The sequence below is a fragment of the Trichechus manatus genome, unplaced genomic scaffold, assembly GCF_000243295.1.
Source record: "Trichechus manatus latirostris isolate Lorelei unplaced genomic scaffold, TriManLat1.0 scaffold00007, whole genome shotgun sequence".
In the NCBI taxonomy this organism is placed as follows: Eukaryota; Metazoa; Chordata; class Mammalia; order Sirenia; family Trichechidae; genus Trichechus; species Trichechus manatus.
Window position 1 is genome coordinate 33,446,871 of NW_004443943.1, and position 17,886 is coordinate 33,464,756.

A 17,886-nucleotide genomic window follows, 5' to 3' on the forward strand; every position below is an offset into this window, starting at 1 on the left:
ACACACTCAGTAAATAAACAATTAGCCTTCTTTAGCAGTCTAATTCCTACTCATTCTTCAAGGTTCAGCTCAGGTACCCTCTCCTCCAGGAAACCTTCCCATACCCATTCCAGAGCACCTTACAGTACCCCTATTAGGGAACTAGACATGCTGCTATAATCTCTCATGTATTTATCTGTCTCCCCCACCAGACTTTGAACTCCTTGAGGGCAATGATCAGATCTTACTCATACCTGGTTCACAGCATTTACTGTGATTCCAGGCATGTATTTCCTTATGCATTCATGTAATTTAGCAAATCTCACTTGAACACCTATGTACCAAGCACTGCCCCGGGCACCTGAGATACAATGAAAATAAGACAGGCAAAGTCTCTGCTCTCAAAGAGCTTATATTCTAATGGTAGAGTCAGATGAATAACAAAATCATTACAAATTACGACATGAGCTGTGAGTGAAATAAATAAGGTGCTATGGTAGAAAGAAGCAAGGTACTATTTTTAATACGGTGAATATAAATAAACTTTTTAATAAGGTGATATTTAGGCTGAAACCTGAAGAATGAGAAGGAGCCAGTATTCTGAACGAATGAATGAGACTGTATGTTCCTAAGGGTGAGTACTGTGTTCTGGGCATCTTTTGGCCTTCTTCTTCATGCCCAGTACAGAGCTCTATACTTAAATAGCATTTAGTCCCCATTATTTGCTTACTTATTAATAATAAGCCCAGGTTTTGATATAAAAGTGCAAACCAGAGCAGTGAGTGGGTAGGGAAACCCTCTGAGGAGTTATGAAGATATGGAAACATTTGGCTCCTATCAAGGAATAGGATGGTGGTGATCTACAACTTAAGGGTCTTTACACATGTAAGATTTTTACCATGTGGAGTTCAAAGACAATGTAGCAAAATGGGAACTAACATTCCAAATACTTCCTGAAATCTATAACCAGGCTTGATCTTGGAATACTAGTTGCTCTGCTTTCTCTGATAAAATTTTCTGCACTCAATTACTCAGTTTATATCTAAGTTATTTGGACATCAGGACAATGTTTGCTTCTGTGCACATCTAATTAACTGCTCGATAAAAGGAGATGAGGGAAACTTAGCAAAGTGCCAATCATTGAGGCAAATGACGAGTGTGAGGTTCAATCTGAGAACAGGCCCACAATGATTTCAAGAAGACCTGTAGCTTATTTGGGCAGAGAGGAGCTAGGTCCTTGTACAAAGAGCCTTCATGTGAATGTATAAGACCATTTCTCAAAATTGAGGGGACTAACAAGCATGCGAGGGCTCTACAGACATCACCAGATTCTCTGACTTGAAGCTCTGGGCTTTTCATGCCCCACTGAGAACCTCATGATGACATTTCACAAGCTCATGTACCACATTATTTAAAACATTATCTCTTAACATATAAAACATTATGTTAAAAATGAGGTTTAAATAAGCATAAGACATAGACCTAGCTTTCAAGGACCCTAAGCCACTTCTTAATATAGTGCTTCTAAGCAAAAAACATTTAATGAATCTTAATATGTGCCAAGTTCTATTTTAGGTGCTGAGCAAATAAAAATAACTAAGACATGGTCACAGTCTTTGGGTATCCAGGCTGGTATGGAAACAGACAAACATGTACAATTTGTGCATTAACTTTAACCCTAAATGTACCACATCCTATAGAAAGTATACCCTGAGGGTAGGCCCTTCACTGGATTTTGAATTTCTGGAGGGAAGGAGCAATTTCTTACTTGTATCCTTATCCCCACTGTCCACCTAATGCAGTGCTTGGCTCCAGCAAAGATTATAGCCTAGAAAACCCTATGGGGCAGTTCTACTCTGTCACATGAGGTCGCTAGGAGTAGAAATCAGCTTAAAGACACCTATCAACAACAATAACAGTAGATGTTTGTTGAGCTGAACTAAATAAATATACATCTAGTAAGTGTCATAAAACAGACACATAACACACTACAGGAGTACTAAGAAGCAATTTGTTTGTTGTCGTGTGTCATCAAGTGATTCCTACCCACAGAGACCCCATGTGACAGAGAAGAACTGCCTCATAGGGTTTCCTAGCCTGTAATGTTTACAGAAGCAAATTGCCAGGTCTTTTCTCCTGCCAAGTGGCTGCTGGGTTCAAACAGCTAACCTTTGATTTAACAGCCAAGCACTTAACCATTGAGCTACCAGGGCTCCTTTATCTTTGCTTGAGGGGGCAACAGTACAATAGGCCAATAAACATGAAAAGATGCTCAATATCACTAGTAATCATGGCAACACCCACTAAAACAAGTGGAGATCAAGACACCATTTTCACCAAAATACTGGCAAAAATGAAAGTATTGAAAATACTAGCCTGGTGAAGGGCTGGGGAAATGTGCAATCTATTCAATAATAGATTATGGGTGTAAGAATTGTTGCAATCTGCTTGGAATGTAATCTCAGGTCTCTATTAACGTTATAAACACATATATTTTAGATACAGTAATATCACCTTTATGATTCTACAGTACTTTACAGAGATAAAATTTCCAAAATGTAAGGACATGTTTACAAAAATGTTTATTGAAGTGCTGTTTATAATAGAAAATATAGTAAAAATTGACTAAAGACCCATCAGAAAGGTAATGGAAAGGCACTGCAGCATAGACGTTGAGAAAACAAACTGGCAAGCCACTCCGCCACTTACTGGTTGCATGACCACTGGGCAAGCTAGTTAATTTTTCGAAGTCTCAGTTTTCTCATCTGTAAACTGGGCAATATTAGTAGTACCTACTTAATAGGGTTGTTATGAAGATAAAAAAAACTTTGAGAACACTTCCTGGCACTAAATAAATGTTAATTAAGCATGTAGTTATTTAATAAAGTACACAACCTCCATACTATGCAATGCTCAAAAATCTGGTATGCAAGCTATGACTCATTGTTACATGAAATAAAGCTAGTTGTCAGAGTCCTGTGAGTAGTTTACTCCTAATTTCTTTACCACCACTCATCTGTCAGTTTGGATAACACTGCAAAGAACGGGAATTCCAAACACTTAATTGTGCTCATGCGGAACCTGTACATAGACCAAGAGGCAGTCATTTGAACACAGCAAGGGAATATTGTGTGGTTTAAAATCAGGACAGGTGTGTGTCAGGGTTGTATCCTTTCACCATACTCATTCACTGTGTATGCTGAGCAAATAATCTGAGAAGTGGGACTATATGAAGAAGAATGGGGCATCAGAATTGGAGGAAGACTCATTAGCAACCTGCAATATGCAAATACCATGACCTCGCTTGTTGGAAATGAAGAGGACTTGAAGCACTTACTGATGAAGATCAAAGACCATAGCTTTCAGTATGGATTACACCTCAACATAAAGAAAATAAAAATCCTCACAACTGGACCAATAAGCAACATCATGATACATGGAGAAAAGATTGAAGTTGTCATGGATTTCATTTTACTTGGATCCATAACCAACGCCCATGGAAGCAGCAGTCAAGAAATCAAAGACGAACTGCATTGGACAAATCTGCTGCAAAAGACCTCTTTAAAGTATTGAAAAGCACAGATGTCACCTAGAGGACTAAGGTGTGCCTGACCCAAGCCATGGTATTTTCAATCGCTTCATATGCATTCAAAAGCTGGACAATGAATAAGGAAGACCAAAGAAATTGATGCTTTTGAATTATGGTGTGGGTGAAGAATACTGAATACACCATGGACTGCCAGAACAACAAATAAATCTGTCTTGGAAGAAGTTACAGCCAGAGTGCTTCTTAGAAGGGAGGATGGTGAGACTTCGTCTTAGGTACTTCGGACATGTTATCAGGAGGGCCTGTCCCTGGAGAAGGGCATCATGCTTGGTAAAGCAGAGGATGAGCAAAAAAAAGAGGAAGACCCTCAACAAGATGGACTGACACAGTGGTTGCAACAATGGACTCAAACATAGCAACAATTGTAAGGATGGCGCAGGATGGATAAGTGTTTTGTTCTGTTGAACACGGGGTTGCTATTAGTCAGAACTGACCCGACAGCACCTAACAACAACAACAACAACGTTTTCTTAAACAAACATGTAATCCTGGCATGTGCTTATCTATTGGTATTTTTTAGTTGTCATAAACATACGGATGGAATCACTGACCTCAGGAAAGTAGGATCTATGCGGGAAGGAAGACGTTATTTACATTTTCTTTGTGCGCTCACTGTCTGGCTCATTATAATATACATATATCACTCTTTATGATTTTTAAAATATAACAATAAAATCTAATAAAATAATAAAATTAATTTATTTGTTCAGGAACCACAAGCAGTTCCGTATGACCCAAATATGGAGATTGGATCATGAATTATAAAGATCGAAAGAGGAAGACTGGTGCAAGAATCCAAAGTACCTGCTGATCCTGCTGGGGAGCTTGGCCATCCCCTGTGTGCCACTGAGGAGGTGCTAAACAGTTGTAAGCAGAGGACTGAATAACATCATGGAGCTTGCGTAACACAAGGAATTTCTTGCAAGGAGAAGTATCACAGTCTAGTTTTGTTCTTTATAATTTTTTTAGGGTTGTGTATCCCTATTCAATTATTTTGTTGGATTTTGTAGCAAAGCATCCTTCCAAGCAAGGAATAGGAACCCGACTCAAGCCCTCCTTGCTCTCCCCCTGGACAGAGAGTAGGAAGGAAAGAAGCTTCTATCTAATGGGAATTCCCCACATGACTGGCAAAGGGCTCACTTTCAGGTCAGCTTCTATCAGCCTGAACACCAGGTGGGTGCTCGTCAGAGGGCACGGGCTACAGCCAAACCCACACAGCCACTGCCTCAGGGCACTCTACGGTCATTCCCTGCAAAAAAAGACTCTACAGGAAACTTCCCTTGACAATAACTGTGTGTAACTCCCAAGAATAAACAAAGTGTCTCCTGGGAGAATAGCAAATAGGGCTGGCTCCCTGTGCAGAATCAAATAAAAAACCCTAACCCATTCTTTCTACTTTCACCATAAGCGTCTTTCTCCCGCCAAGGCAGGCTCTGCTGTCTGAGTAGTATATTGTTTTGGAGATGTGGTCAGAGGCTTTCTTGTGTCTTTTACGTGGATCTAAAAGTGGGATAATGAATTTGAGGAGAAGCCAGCCATGTCACTCAAGATCTAAGGCAGAGAGGCCAGTGGGTTGTATGCCCCTTGAGGAGAAAACACTTTTAGTTCCCTCAAGAACTGCCCAGAGACTTCTCACCAGCTAAGCTTCTCTCAGCAGAGTTCCGATTACCCCAGTACAACGGGAAAAAAGATGAATACATTTCTTCTCAGAGGTACTGCATCTGGATTTTGACATTTTATGTATCTCAACCTTTAAGCTTATCTTGCTTCAATATGGTAAAACCACCCTGCTCTGCCAAATCTCATAGGTTAATCCACTACAAATTGGAGACAATTCTGAGGTGCAGTTAAGTGTTCTGTGTCAGATCATCCCCTTTCCTCTCAGTTTGACTCCCAGAGTGAACTACAACACAGAACAAAACAAAATCAACAGCTTGCTCCAGGATTAAGGTGTAATCAATGACAAGACCAACTGGGAGCGACAGCTCATTAATTTGGTTCAGCGGCATCCCTCTGTCATCCAGGGCTTGTTGATCCAGCAAGGCTGAAAGCCCTGGGACACTGCGACAAGGTCAGATGCCTCTCGGCCTCTCTCTAAGTCTAATGCCCCAAAGTCATTTGACACTATAGTCATTTTGACTATACAGCTGGTAGAAGTTATAAAGAATAAGGGCTCAATTGAAAAGTGCATGTATCTATTTGTTGGCGAAGAAGTCATTTTTCTGGTGCTCAGTATTGTCCTGGAGTAGGGTTGATGCTGCTCAGAATGGTGCTGAGATTTGAAAACTCTGCGTGCGTGTGCGTGTGTGTGTGGGGACAGGCAGTTTCCGACTTACGACAGAGTTCCATTCCGACAACTCCATCATAAGTTGGTTCTGATGTAAATCAAGTATCTTTTTTTTTTTTTTTAGTTTTCATTATTATTGCCTTTTATTATCAGTATCTTTATAAATCCAATCTTTGTCTTTAAGGGTTGGAAACATTACATTTAAACTTACATATATTTTAATACATACAAATTACTAATGATAAGACGTACAAAAAAAACCAGACGGTCATAAGTGCAGTTCATCATAACTTGAATACATCATAAGTTGGGGACCACATACACACACACACATATATAAAATCTCATATAAACATATATGAATTGGTTTTTTTTTGTTTGTTTGCTTATAGTCACCAGAAGGCAGAAGGGAGTCTGGAAGACAGATAAGCAATGTACGCATGGCGTTTATCTATTAACTAACGTCTGTAAGTTCGTGCACTACTGCTTACTAGATGTGTGTCTTTGAACACACTGTAAAAATGAATTGAGAGGATGCCATGAGATAATGCATGTCTAACACTTAGCATACTACCTGGCACATAGCGAGTGTTCAATAAAAGTTAGCATTTATTTATGTTGTCATGATTATCATTATCAACACCATCATCACCATTATCTTTTAAATGGCAAGGTGCTGGGTTTAAGGACTTAAAGTCTAGTTGAGAAGAGAAAATATACACATGAGCACAGTAAAGAAGCAACACTTACCCCATATCTTTATTACAACACTTGTGGTTGTATGACAGTTTGTCTATTTACATTAGATTTATCTTCTTCTGGGATCTGGCAGTTCTGGGTGGCTGCTAATGTACCTTATTCAATATAATTACATAAGGCAGGTTACTTGCCTGTACAATTGTCTCTTACCTTAACTGTCCACACATCTCTGTCCCCCTGGAGACAATGAACACCTGGAGAACACAGCCTATGTGCTATCAATCTATGTACCCACTCACTTTCCCCTCCCTGGACCAGCATAACCTAGGGCATAAAGGAGTTAATCAATACATCTTTGTTAAATAAAGGAAAGAGAAAGAAAATTATATGCTGATGGCCACAGAGTAGAGAAAAAACTGCAGGATTCACTGGTCTGTTCAGTAACAGATATTTACTGAGCATCATCTACTTGCTAAGTGCTGTGCTCAGTGCTATGGGTGCCACAAGAATGTCCAAAACACAGCCTGGGACACAAACGAGCCCCCAGCTTTCGGTGTAGGCAGGTATTCTGAGAAGAAAATACAAGCTGAGGCCGAAGAAAATGAGTCCACTCTTGGCTGTTCTAATCTCCCGCAACCAGGGCTGCACTCAATGACCCAGAACTGAGAGGTATTCTCTTCCTAACCCCTATCCTCCTCCCTCCCAGCCTGCCTCCCTTGTCCTCTGTAACAAGACCCACAAGGAGGTTCCCTAAGTAGGGAGTACGGGTATCCAGAGGTGCTCAAAAATGCAACCCTACCAAAGCATGTGTGAAGTATTCTAAACATCGTTCCTTCTCAATCTCTTTTCTTTTTCTTTTCTAAATGCCATTTTAGAAAGGTGTGTGCTAAGGCATGTGCTCTTCCTTTTAAAATATTAAAATGATCAGTATCTAATATTATAGTCCAAAACCATGATGGCACAGTGGTTAAGAGCTATGGCTGCTAACCAAAAGGTCAGCAGTTCGAATCCACCAGGCACTCCTTAGAAACCCTACAGGGGCAGTTCTACTCGGTCTTATAGGGTCGCTATGAGTTGGAATCGACTCCTTAGCAACGGGTTTGGGTTTTGCTTTGTTTTGTTTTTTTGGTTTTATCGTCATTTGCAATATATGACATGGGATGTATATGGCAAATAACAACTGTGAGTGCATTAGAAAAGTACGTAAATATTTTGGGGCATTGTGTGTGTGTGTGTGAGAGAGAGAGAAAGAGAGAGGAAGGGAGGGAGAGTATATGGATATTATATATTATGTTATGTGTTATATATAAAATCACTGCCCTCAATAAAAGCAGGATAAGTCAGTTCAGCTCATATTCTGCCTGAGGCCTTCCAGGTGGATCTTCTGCCAAGGGCCCCCTACCTGGACCAAGCACTCTTTCCAGCGCTGCCACGGCAACCTGTACACAGCTGTCATGACACCTCCAAACTGTAGCATGAACATCTGGTTACTTGTCTGATGCCTTCAGTGGGCCTGATTTATCTCTGATACTTGAGTGTCTAGGGTAGTACGCAGCACATAATGGGTACTAAACACATGTATAGAAAATAGGTAAATAAATGCATGAAAGAATGAACTCATTAAATAGATAAAACTTTTTGCCTCAGTGAAATAGAGCTGGAGATTGAAAGGTCAGCAGATAATTCTTGCCAGACCTTCCTAAGCTTCAGCCCATGGAGGCTGCACCTTCAGAAGGAAGGTCAGATACCAATGAAAGGTGATGCCATTTTTTATTTCATTAACCAGCCCCCAAGATCAGAAAACCACCTTCTTCCTCCCTTTCACCCTGGGAGCATCTGTAATGATGCCCCATCAGAGAGAAAGAAGCATGATAAGCCTGAGGTTCAGCAGTCCAGGATGACTTGCTCCTCACACCTTCTAGCACGCCCTTCCCACTGCTCATGTGGAGAGTGATGACTGCTGAAGGCCTCTATCCCACTGGGACAAAACCACACAGCTTTTAATTTTCTAACATGCAGACTATATATAGTGAATGCACTGTAAAAATCAAGTTTTTTAAAAAATTTTATTTTAATCTCATATGTACATAAATTAGAGAAATCTATCAAGGAAGCATAAGCTGACTCAGAGTCACAGAAATTCTGATGAAGGGTTTCTGCATTTAAATAATACAGGAGGTGTCGGACCATTAATGCACTAAAGAATTGCACTTTTTTAAGGCTCCTACACAAATCCTCATACTTTAATTCAGTTACAGTTTCCCTGGGACAGCAAGTCTTCATAACTGACCTCCTAGTTGAGGAAGGAGATAAACAATCTAAATGCCCGACAGCAAATAAAAGAACGGGTCTGTCCTTTTCTTTGGTCAACCACAAGTCTCCTAAAACACAAGACAGTGTTCGTGTACATAGTGTCGAGCTCAGTGGAAAACAGACGTTAGGTTAAAAAGGAATTCTATGAACAATCGGCTTATGGGGTATGGTATCTTCCACTGGAGTGTCTAACCAACCTATGATCTTCCTCTTCTATGACCACTGCATTCCCCAAAAGGGGCAGGCACTGCTAAAAAATTGCTGCTAGGTAAATCTACTCCCCACCCCACTCCTCCCGAAGACAACTGCAGTCATTGCTGAATGTACACACAGACTGGAGTCTTTCTCACTAGACCGCAGCTCTGACACTGACATGCAAACTGTCAGGTGATGAAAACCCCCACTGATCTTACACGGTGGACACCCACTGGCTTTTGTCTGCCCAGAGAGCACCCTCCTTTATCTGTTAATAGTATGTAAGTTTCCCTTAGGGAATTACTTCCACTCAGTGTGAGTGTGTGTGAGTGTGTGTGTGTGTGTGTGTTGGGGGATGCTAAAGAGAAGCAATACTCAACCTACTCTGTCCTGTAGGGTTACTATGAGTCGGAATCTACTCGATGGAAACAGGTTTGGTTGTGGGTTTTATAACAAGGGCAATGACCAATCAGAATAGACTCTGGACTTGCCACCTTGCCAATGATCACTGAATATTATCCCTGGAGTTGTCCCCATGCTCTCCCAACCTCAAGGATTAGTGCATGATCCAGTCCTAAATAATACTGCCAATGCTCTCCTGGGCTTTAGTGATTGGTCTGGATGTAGGAATACAACCAACACTGGCAGAGAAGAGCCAATCAGCAGCAAAGTAAATAAAGCAGATTTTTGGAAAATAGATGGAAATAATAGGATATATAGGCCCAAAGAACAGGAGGGGAAAGAAAAGATGCCTGGATTTCTGAGGACCTTGCCGTCCTTGGATTCGGGCCTTAAGGAGCCCAACTGCATATTTTGCCCCAATATTGAGTTGCTTTGCCCCAAAGGCTATGTATCCATTCCTTCAAAAGAATATTTATTAAGCACTCTATCTGTATGTGGCAATACAGTGTGAATCCCAGAGCTATGAGTGTGAGCACACACCTGCGGGCTGCTAGTGAAATGCAGGACCACAGAAGGGAAGTGAGTGAATGATTATCGCACTGGTAGCCTGCCTGGGTTCTGCAGACCCAGAGAGGGTGCTGATTCCCTCTGCAGAGACCTCCCCTCATTCCTTTCTGCTCCAATAATCTCACAGATCAGCGGGAGCCGTGGGGACCAAAACACAGCAACACAACCTCATGTACAGTTAACAAAACGAATGGACTGTGACACAAAGAAGGAGTCCATAAAGAAGGTAAGGATCTGACTGCTTGGAGATAAACCCTAACCCACTGTTAAGGGAAATGTACAGCAAACCAAAAAAGAAAGAGGTGCAAATAACCAGCAACCTTAGAGGGGGTAAGGCATTAGAGCAAGAGCAGGCATCATGCTTAAATAAGGCAGTGATTATTAGCTCAATTTATCTACCTACCTCCAAAGCGAGCTCTCAGTGATGCTCCCCAGGTTATAGTCGTAGAGCTTTGTCAAAATGAGAATCACCTGAAGGCAAAAGAAAAAAAATCACGGTTAGTCTCAAACAATTACAATCTCTTAGAACTGAAATAGCCCAAGGGAGGATTCCTTTAACTGGTGCTTAACATAACTGAATGAATTGTTACAGCATTGCTCTGCTGAAGGGAATGGGTTTGCCAATGCCTTCCACAAGGCCACTTGGCCTTATCCCCTCCCGACTTCTCATCCTCTCATCCCACACCAAGAGTTACCTGACTACTCTGGCATTTCTCACCTAGTGGCCTTAACACTTTCAGGAAAGGCTGTCAGAGCTGTCAGATTTGCACCACACAGGGCAGCCACTAAGGAGCCCTCGTGGCACAGTGGTTAAGTGCTAGGCTGCTAAAGGAAAGGTTGGTGACTGGAACTCACCAGCCACTTCACAGGAGAAAGACATGGCAGTTTGCTTCTGTAAAGATTACAGCCTTGGAAACCCTATGGTGCAGTTCTACTCTGTCCTATAGGGTCGCTATCAGTTGGAATCGCCTCGATGACAATGAGTAGGGCGGCTACTGAGCAGAAAATAGGAAGAGAAAGTTTAGTGATCCAGTTGCCAGCCTCACCACTTACAGCTGGACCACAATGGGCAGGTTACTTAACTTCTCTGAAGCTCAGCATTCCCAGCTATTAAAGCCCATAATGCTCTTCTCTCTCTAAAGGTTGCTATGAGGAGTTAAGCAATAAAATTACCTGTCAATTAGCAAGAGGCTCTTAAATGTTAGTTCCTTCCCTTTCTCCTCTGGGGGCCTGGCTTTACCTACTTCTTCTGGTCTCCCAATTGCTAGCCATGGGACAGAAGCCACAAAGGCTAAGTAAGCAACAGCATTTTAATAGCAGCCATGCTAGGTTTCATCGAGTCCTGAAGCTTTTAGAACTTGCAGGTGCTCCATAAGAAAAAGTATACAAAATTTTGAATAAACAATTAAAACCAGATCCTGGGAATGGGCCTGTGCAATTAGGCGGCCCTGAAGCTTACATTTCATTAGCTTCATGGCAAATTCCTCCTTGGATTTTCATTTATCACTGTTTCCACCTTACTCAGAGAAACCCAAACGATTTAATTCATTCCTTCAGAATCCAACAAACCTTTATTAAGCATTTATTAGAAGCCCAAGATTTTGCCTGATGCCAGACACAAAGAAATACGGACAAGGCCTAGGAGTTTATGATCCAATTACAACAGAATGCACTCATCAAAGAAAAAGGAAGTCGATGGAGGGCCGATTTACCGGTTCTAAGTCCTACTGAAACTCAATACCCATCACAGCAGCACTGAGAAAGTGGCTTATCTAGGTGCCTGCAGAGACCACCAGGTCTACCTGGTTAGTTAAGGTACATGCACCCCAGAACACTTGGGAAGATTCAACAGAGCAGTGTGTTCCCCACCACTGAATTCCCACTCCTTACTCGTTCCTCTTATATAAGGAAAGAACCTAATGGATCTGCTCCACTTACTGATGTGGTTTATATTTTTCTCCTGATACTCATAACCTAGAACATTTGGCCCGGTTGCTTCTGACTCAGCAGAAAAATGTTGACATCAATTTCCTGGTCTTTTCTCGGAAGGCCCAGGGATCAGTTCTAGCCACAGTGAGTGCAGAACATCCTAATCTTGAATTCCAAGGCAGCGAGCTGCAGAACCCTTCCAAGCACTGCTCTGCCACCACAGGGCTTGATTTACTGAATTTGCAAGCATCAATGAGCAGATTCTTAACACTGCCTTCATAGCAAGCAAACTGGAACTCCATGACCTCAGATTTGTTCCAAGTTCAAGGAAATGGAGAACTACAACGGCCGCAAGACAAAGATAGAGATCCCTGAGGTCCTGTCCTCAAAGGCCACCCATCTCCTAAACCACAGCACAAGTTTCCTCAAAGGATCTGATCAAAACTTGATTCTATAGCAAAACGTGAGCATGTGTGAGGTGCAGGGCACCCTATGGACACATCAGATGGCATGCCTGCGGTGGGGGCATATGCTTAGCAGATCCGCTTGCCAATTAAGTCACTCTAAGTGCTAAATTTCAATCACTGCCATCCCAGGAACACTGATCAGTGGCAGCAGGGTGGCAGTTTGTTTGAAGGCACAGAACGATGTTGCTACTCCACCTTGGTGCGATTTTGCCGAACAGGTCTATAAATCCCCCACCAAGAAAATGGGAGTGTGGGCATAAAGATTTCTAGGTAGTTGCTCTCCTGATACAATACAGCAGTAAACTAAATAACAAAGTTCAGCTGGTCACAGGCCGTGTCTCCCATTCATCTGAGGAGGGAATTCAGAGCAGTGGAGAAGAAACCCTTTAACCCAGCGTGTAATGGTGTGGAGCCGCGGGCGCATGCACGCAGAAATTGTTTAACCAATTCCTAGGGCAGGTGGGAAGGGAAGTAAAAACCCGCTCCTTGCTCCTTCTTGCTGGGCTACTAAAACGAAAATGCCAGTGATACACTCAAGCAGTTTATCAATACTGAGCAGAAGAGGCGTCCTTTTGGCATTTCAAAGCATATCTGCTTGGATCAATCTATTTAAGCTCTCTGTTTCCAGAACGGGAGCAAGAAAGAAGGGAGGACTGCTAACCTTTAGTTAGGTTTTCAGTCAATTATTTGAGATAGCTCCCTCATTTTTCACCTTTACTGTCAGATGCATTGTTTACCACCTACTCCTGGATAGTGGTGAGTCATTATATTAGTTCTGTTTCGTTGGTGGCTTTTCTGCTCCGGTTAATTAACAATCCTATTCAACAGAATTAGCACCTGTTAAAGAGGCCTGGCCACAGCCAAATGCAGCTACAGCACTCGGGTATGACTACTAGCAAATGAGACAAAGGGAAAAATGCAATGGCCTATTCTGCTCTTATCATGTATTACTTTTGTGTGGTTTCCAAACTTTTGAAAACTCAGTGGAGCTTTTTTATGAAGTGGTATTGTATATGTGATACATAAGTGGCATTTTATTTTCATTTGTTCAGTAACAATTTTCATGTACAGATTTAGCCTTGAGTTCAAGTTTATAGCATTTAGGTATAAAGTCCATCATTGAGAACAAGGCTGTTTTGATGAACACATACACATGCGCAAACACACACATATAACGGGATATCCATCAGCATCTCAATTTATTTCTGTATCTTGGTTTCATTATATAGTATCAAAATATCCCTAATTCACAACAATAAGCAGTGGCCATATAGTAATAATTTAGGTTCTTCTCTAAATCTTAGGATGCTATCTTTAAATAGCTATAACACAAATATTTATGGCTCAACAATTCCTGCCTACATTGTAACAGAACCTCAGCATCCCATTATTTACGGGACTTTCCAAAGTGACGTGTCCCAGGTACCCCCCAAGCCAGTCTAGCTGCTGGTATCACCACATGACATCAATCCTGCTCTTTTTCTGTGGCTCCTTCTGGTCATATCCGCTGCTTCTGGAAGGAACTCCATTGTCCATTCTTATAAAGAGAATGCGGATACCCACTCACCAAGTTGCTGTTCTCAAATCGTCCACTCCTTGGAGAGAAGGAGGGTTCTAGAAACAGTGCCAGGTTCTGTGCAGGGTCTGTGAGGGAGTGAGGAAGGGCTTCCTCCCCAGCTCTGAGCCAAATTTTCATCACCTGGGCTCCAAAATAATCACCCCTTTGCCCAAGGATTTCCAAAGCTCCTACTGAATAATTCCACCGACTTCAGCCTCTTGCACTCCTCTCTACATAAGGGGTGAGAAACCATCACAAAAGACCCTGTGGAAGGAAGACAACTAGTAACTCTACCCTTTGTCCAACCCAAACTCTCATCTGTACTTGGTTACAAAACAAAAGCATTCATGTAGATTAAAAAAAAAAACAAAACAAACCTGTTGCCCTCGAGTTGATTCCAAATCATAGCGACCTATAGGACAGAAGAGAACTGCCCCATAGGGTTTCCAAGTAGCACATGGTGGATCTGAACTGCCCACATTTCGGCTAACAGCTGTAGGTCTTAACCACTACACCAACAATAGACACTATATGTGGATAACTAATAAAGAGTGTTCTAGTGTAAATTAGAAAAAGCCAGTCAAAAATGTTCCATTATATCAAAATGGCAGGGTAAGCTTTACTTCAAGGTATGTGTTAAAATGAATTAACCTGGCAGCAGCATAAATTAATACATTGACAACCTCTATTATGCCAGTTATTAGTCATGTAACGCCTTTTAGTGTGACAGCGTGTTTTTTAAATTAACACAGAAACATTATTTAGAAATGAAACCTACACCAAACATTTAAGGAATCGCTATAACACTTGCAGGTAACCTGGTGCTACAGAACATACTTTTGACAACTTCTGTATTAATTACTACAATGCCTAGAACCACAATTTGTTCCACACTCTCTAAGCAGCAGCATAGGAATTCTCCCATTTCTTTTCTGAAGAAAAAACATAGTGTCTTCCCCCTTTCTTGTAGTGCATTAAAGAATTCACCCCCATGGGAGGGAATGGAAGGATGGTGGTTCCACACAGTTGCCCCTCCTCTCATTCCCAAGAAGGAATGCACATATTCCCCTATGAGTGGTCCCTCTAGTTTTTATTGCTCAGAGACAGCAACCTGGTTTGAAGGCCAAGGACTAATAAGAATCTTCCTTGAAGGCTAAGTTTGTCTAGCAAGCTTATTATTTTGCTTAAACTATGAATTTAGGGAACTAATGGAAACTTAAGAAGATTCAAGTTCTAGAAGGATACTTGGTCCGGCCACTGCTTGTTACCTCATCTCACCTTCACCTCAGGGAAATCTCAGAAAACTGGGACATGTCTCCTGATTTTTCAATTATTAATGATTTGCATTCTTTTTCTCTCACTCAGTGGCTAACTGTGAAAGTGGAATTGAATCTCAAGGGGATCAAAAGTGTGGTCTTAGCCTCCACGACAGTGAAGTGAGGAGTTTGGGCTACAAGTTCCCTGATGGCCAAATTCTGAATAATGGTGACAGGGGTCCTACTCTCTAAAACAAGACATTTTCCTTCCCATTCTTCTCAGCAGTCATTAGTGATTCAGGGCTGACTTGGGCAGGTGTTTCTGTAATTTTAACACATGGGGCGACTCCACAGAGCTCAACAATGCCAGTGTTCACTATTCCTTTCACCTGGGGTGGGTCACAGTCTGGCTCAGATGAGCAATGGGATGACCGCATTGAAGATGCCAGCAGGCTGGGTGAGTTCTGGAACTGGCTACCTCTGTCCTTCCTCCTCCAGAGTCCAGTAGGTCCCTGGGGTCTCCTCACTGCCCAAGCTCAGATGGCCACCTCTCTGCTTACTGGGGCAGCTTGTCAGACACCATTCAGTGATTTTTACAAACATGGGTGAAAGATAATACGAGCAGAGGGACTTATAAGGGGCCTGAAGAGATTTGGAACAATCTTTCACGGAGATTGAAGAGTTGCATAAGATATATGGGAGGGTGTTCCAACAGCCAGGAATTTGTTTCGTTTTTGGTTGTTTTCTCCGTATTCCATTTTCAGGAAAAAGAAGCAAACCCACAATAGCAGTTTTCCTAACATAATACCTGTTCTACACTGCCTTTGACTCAGTAAGCATTTATTCAACTTTCCAAGTTGAACAAGGGTTTTTCATTCTTTTGGCGAACCATAAATCTTTGAGGAATATGATCTGATAAAAGTTATGAGCATCAAACAATGAATGTAACTTTAAAGATATCACTGATCTCGTAATCCTAAGGGGTACATGAATCCAGGAAAAAGAACCCACTATAGTTCCCTGAAAATGAGAGCTTTGTTCAGAAGAAAGAACTTGCAGCTCTAAAATTCTACACATTTAATTCAATAAACATTTATTAAGCCCTTGTTAAGAGGCAGGAATAAAAAATACGTGATGTGTGGTGCAAGAGGAAAATCAGACACGGTCTGAAGTTCACAGTCTAGTGGAACAGCAGACTTGCACGCACAGTTACAAAACAAGGAATACAAATGATGAAAGAGAAAAGTGCTTTTGTCTTGTAGGGAGCAAGAAAGAAAGATGTGATCAGGAATGAGCTCATGTAAGAGGAGGTATTCAAAACAGATCCCAGAGGCTATATGGGATTCAGATGGAAATGGGCAGGCCTATAACCACCCAGTTGCTGTCAACTTGATTCCGACTTATGGCAACCCCATGTGATTTCAAGTAGAACTGCACTCTATAGGGTTTTCAATGGCTGATTTTTCGGTAGTAGATTGCCAGGCCTTTCTCCCGAGATGCCTCTGAGTGGACTCACCCCTCCAACCTTTCAGTTAGCAGCCAAGCACTTTAACCATTTGCATCACCCTTCACCTGAGAGTATTCCAAGGGAAGGGAGTATGAAGATAGAGGCCCAGAAGTGTGAAAGTTCACAAAGTATTAAATAAAAAGAGCAAGTCCTCAGGGTTAGCTAAAGCACAGGTTATGGGCAGGGACCTAGCAAAATATCAGGATAGACAGGTTTTTTTCTCTGTTGCAGAGATCCTTAAAAATTAGGTGGCAGCGTGCTCTGCTAGAAACAGCAAAAGACTTAAAACCAGAAGACCAGATTCTGAGTTCTGGTTTAGCCACCGTATCTGTTACAGTGCTTTAAGCTGCAAGAAACAGAACACTAAAAGTGATTCAGACAACAAGAGCGCATTATCTCCTGATGGTGCAAATGGTTTTAAGCACTTGGCTGCTAATTGAAAAGTTGGTGGCTAGAACTCCCCCGGTGACTCCACAGGAGAAAGACCTGGCAATCTAATTCCGTAAAGATTACAGCCAAGAAAACCCTCTGGGGCCGTTCTACTCTGTCACATGGGCTCACTATGAGTTGGAATCAACTCGAAGGCACCTAACAACAACATGTCATGTGACAGGAAGTCCAGAGGTCATGCAGTTCCAGGGTTAATTTAGCCTAACAATGTCATCAAGGACCCAGACAATGTCCATATTTCCTCTCTGAAAGTGCCAATATTTGGATGCTATCTACCCTCATCCTTGCAAGGCGGCCATAATAATTTCTTGTATCAAGTGCAGCTACAGCTACATTCAGCAAAGAAAAGAAAGGCTGTTTCCTCTTGTATCTGTGGGATTTGTTTGTTTGTTTGCATGTTTTTGTTTTGTAATTAGGAAGAAACTCTTTCCCAAAAGCCCTCCTAGCAAAGTTGCCTCAGTGTCACTGCCAGGACTGAGCCACATACCCACACTTGGGCTCTGAAAAGAATGCAAAAGGTGGAGCTGGTGTTTTCAGTCGTGGTTTTCTATGGTGAGACGTGGGCTTTCCCAGCAAGGAAAAAGTGGAAAGTGGCTGCTGAGCAACAAACAGTACTGTCTACCACCATCACTTACTATGTAGCCTCGAAGGAATCGCTTGAATACTGATT

General features: G+C 41.9%; 1 protein-coding gene across 1 annotated transcript in view; it reads right to left on the bottom strand.

The window, feature by feature from the left end:
- SORCS1 (sortilin related VPS10 domain containing receptor 1) overlaps positions 1 to 17,886 on the bottom strand; it is a 555,760-nt gene that overhangs the window by 342,132 nt on the left and 195,742 nt on the right. Inside the window, exon 2 of the mRNA XM_023738816.1 lies at positions 10,453 to 10,520. Coding sequence (XP_023594584.1) covers positions 10,453 to 10,520 — 68 coding nt within the window. The remainder of the gene's footprint in view (positions 1 to 10,452; positions 10,521 to 17,886) is intronic.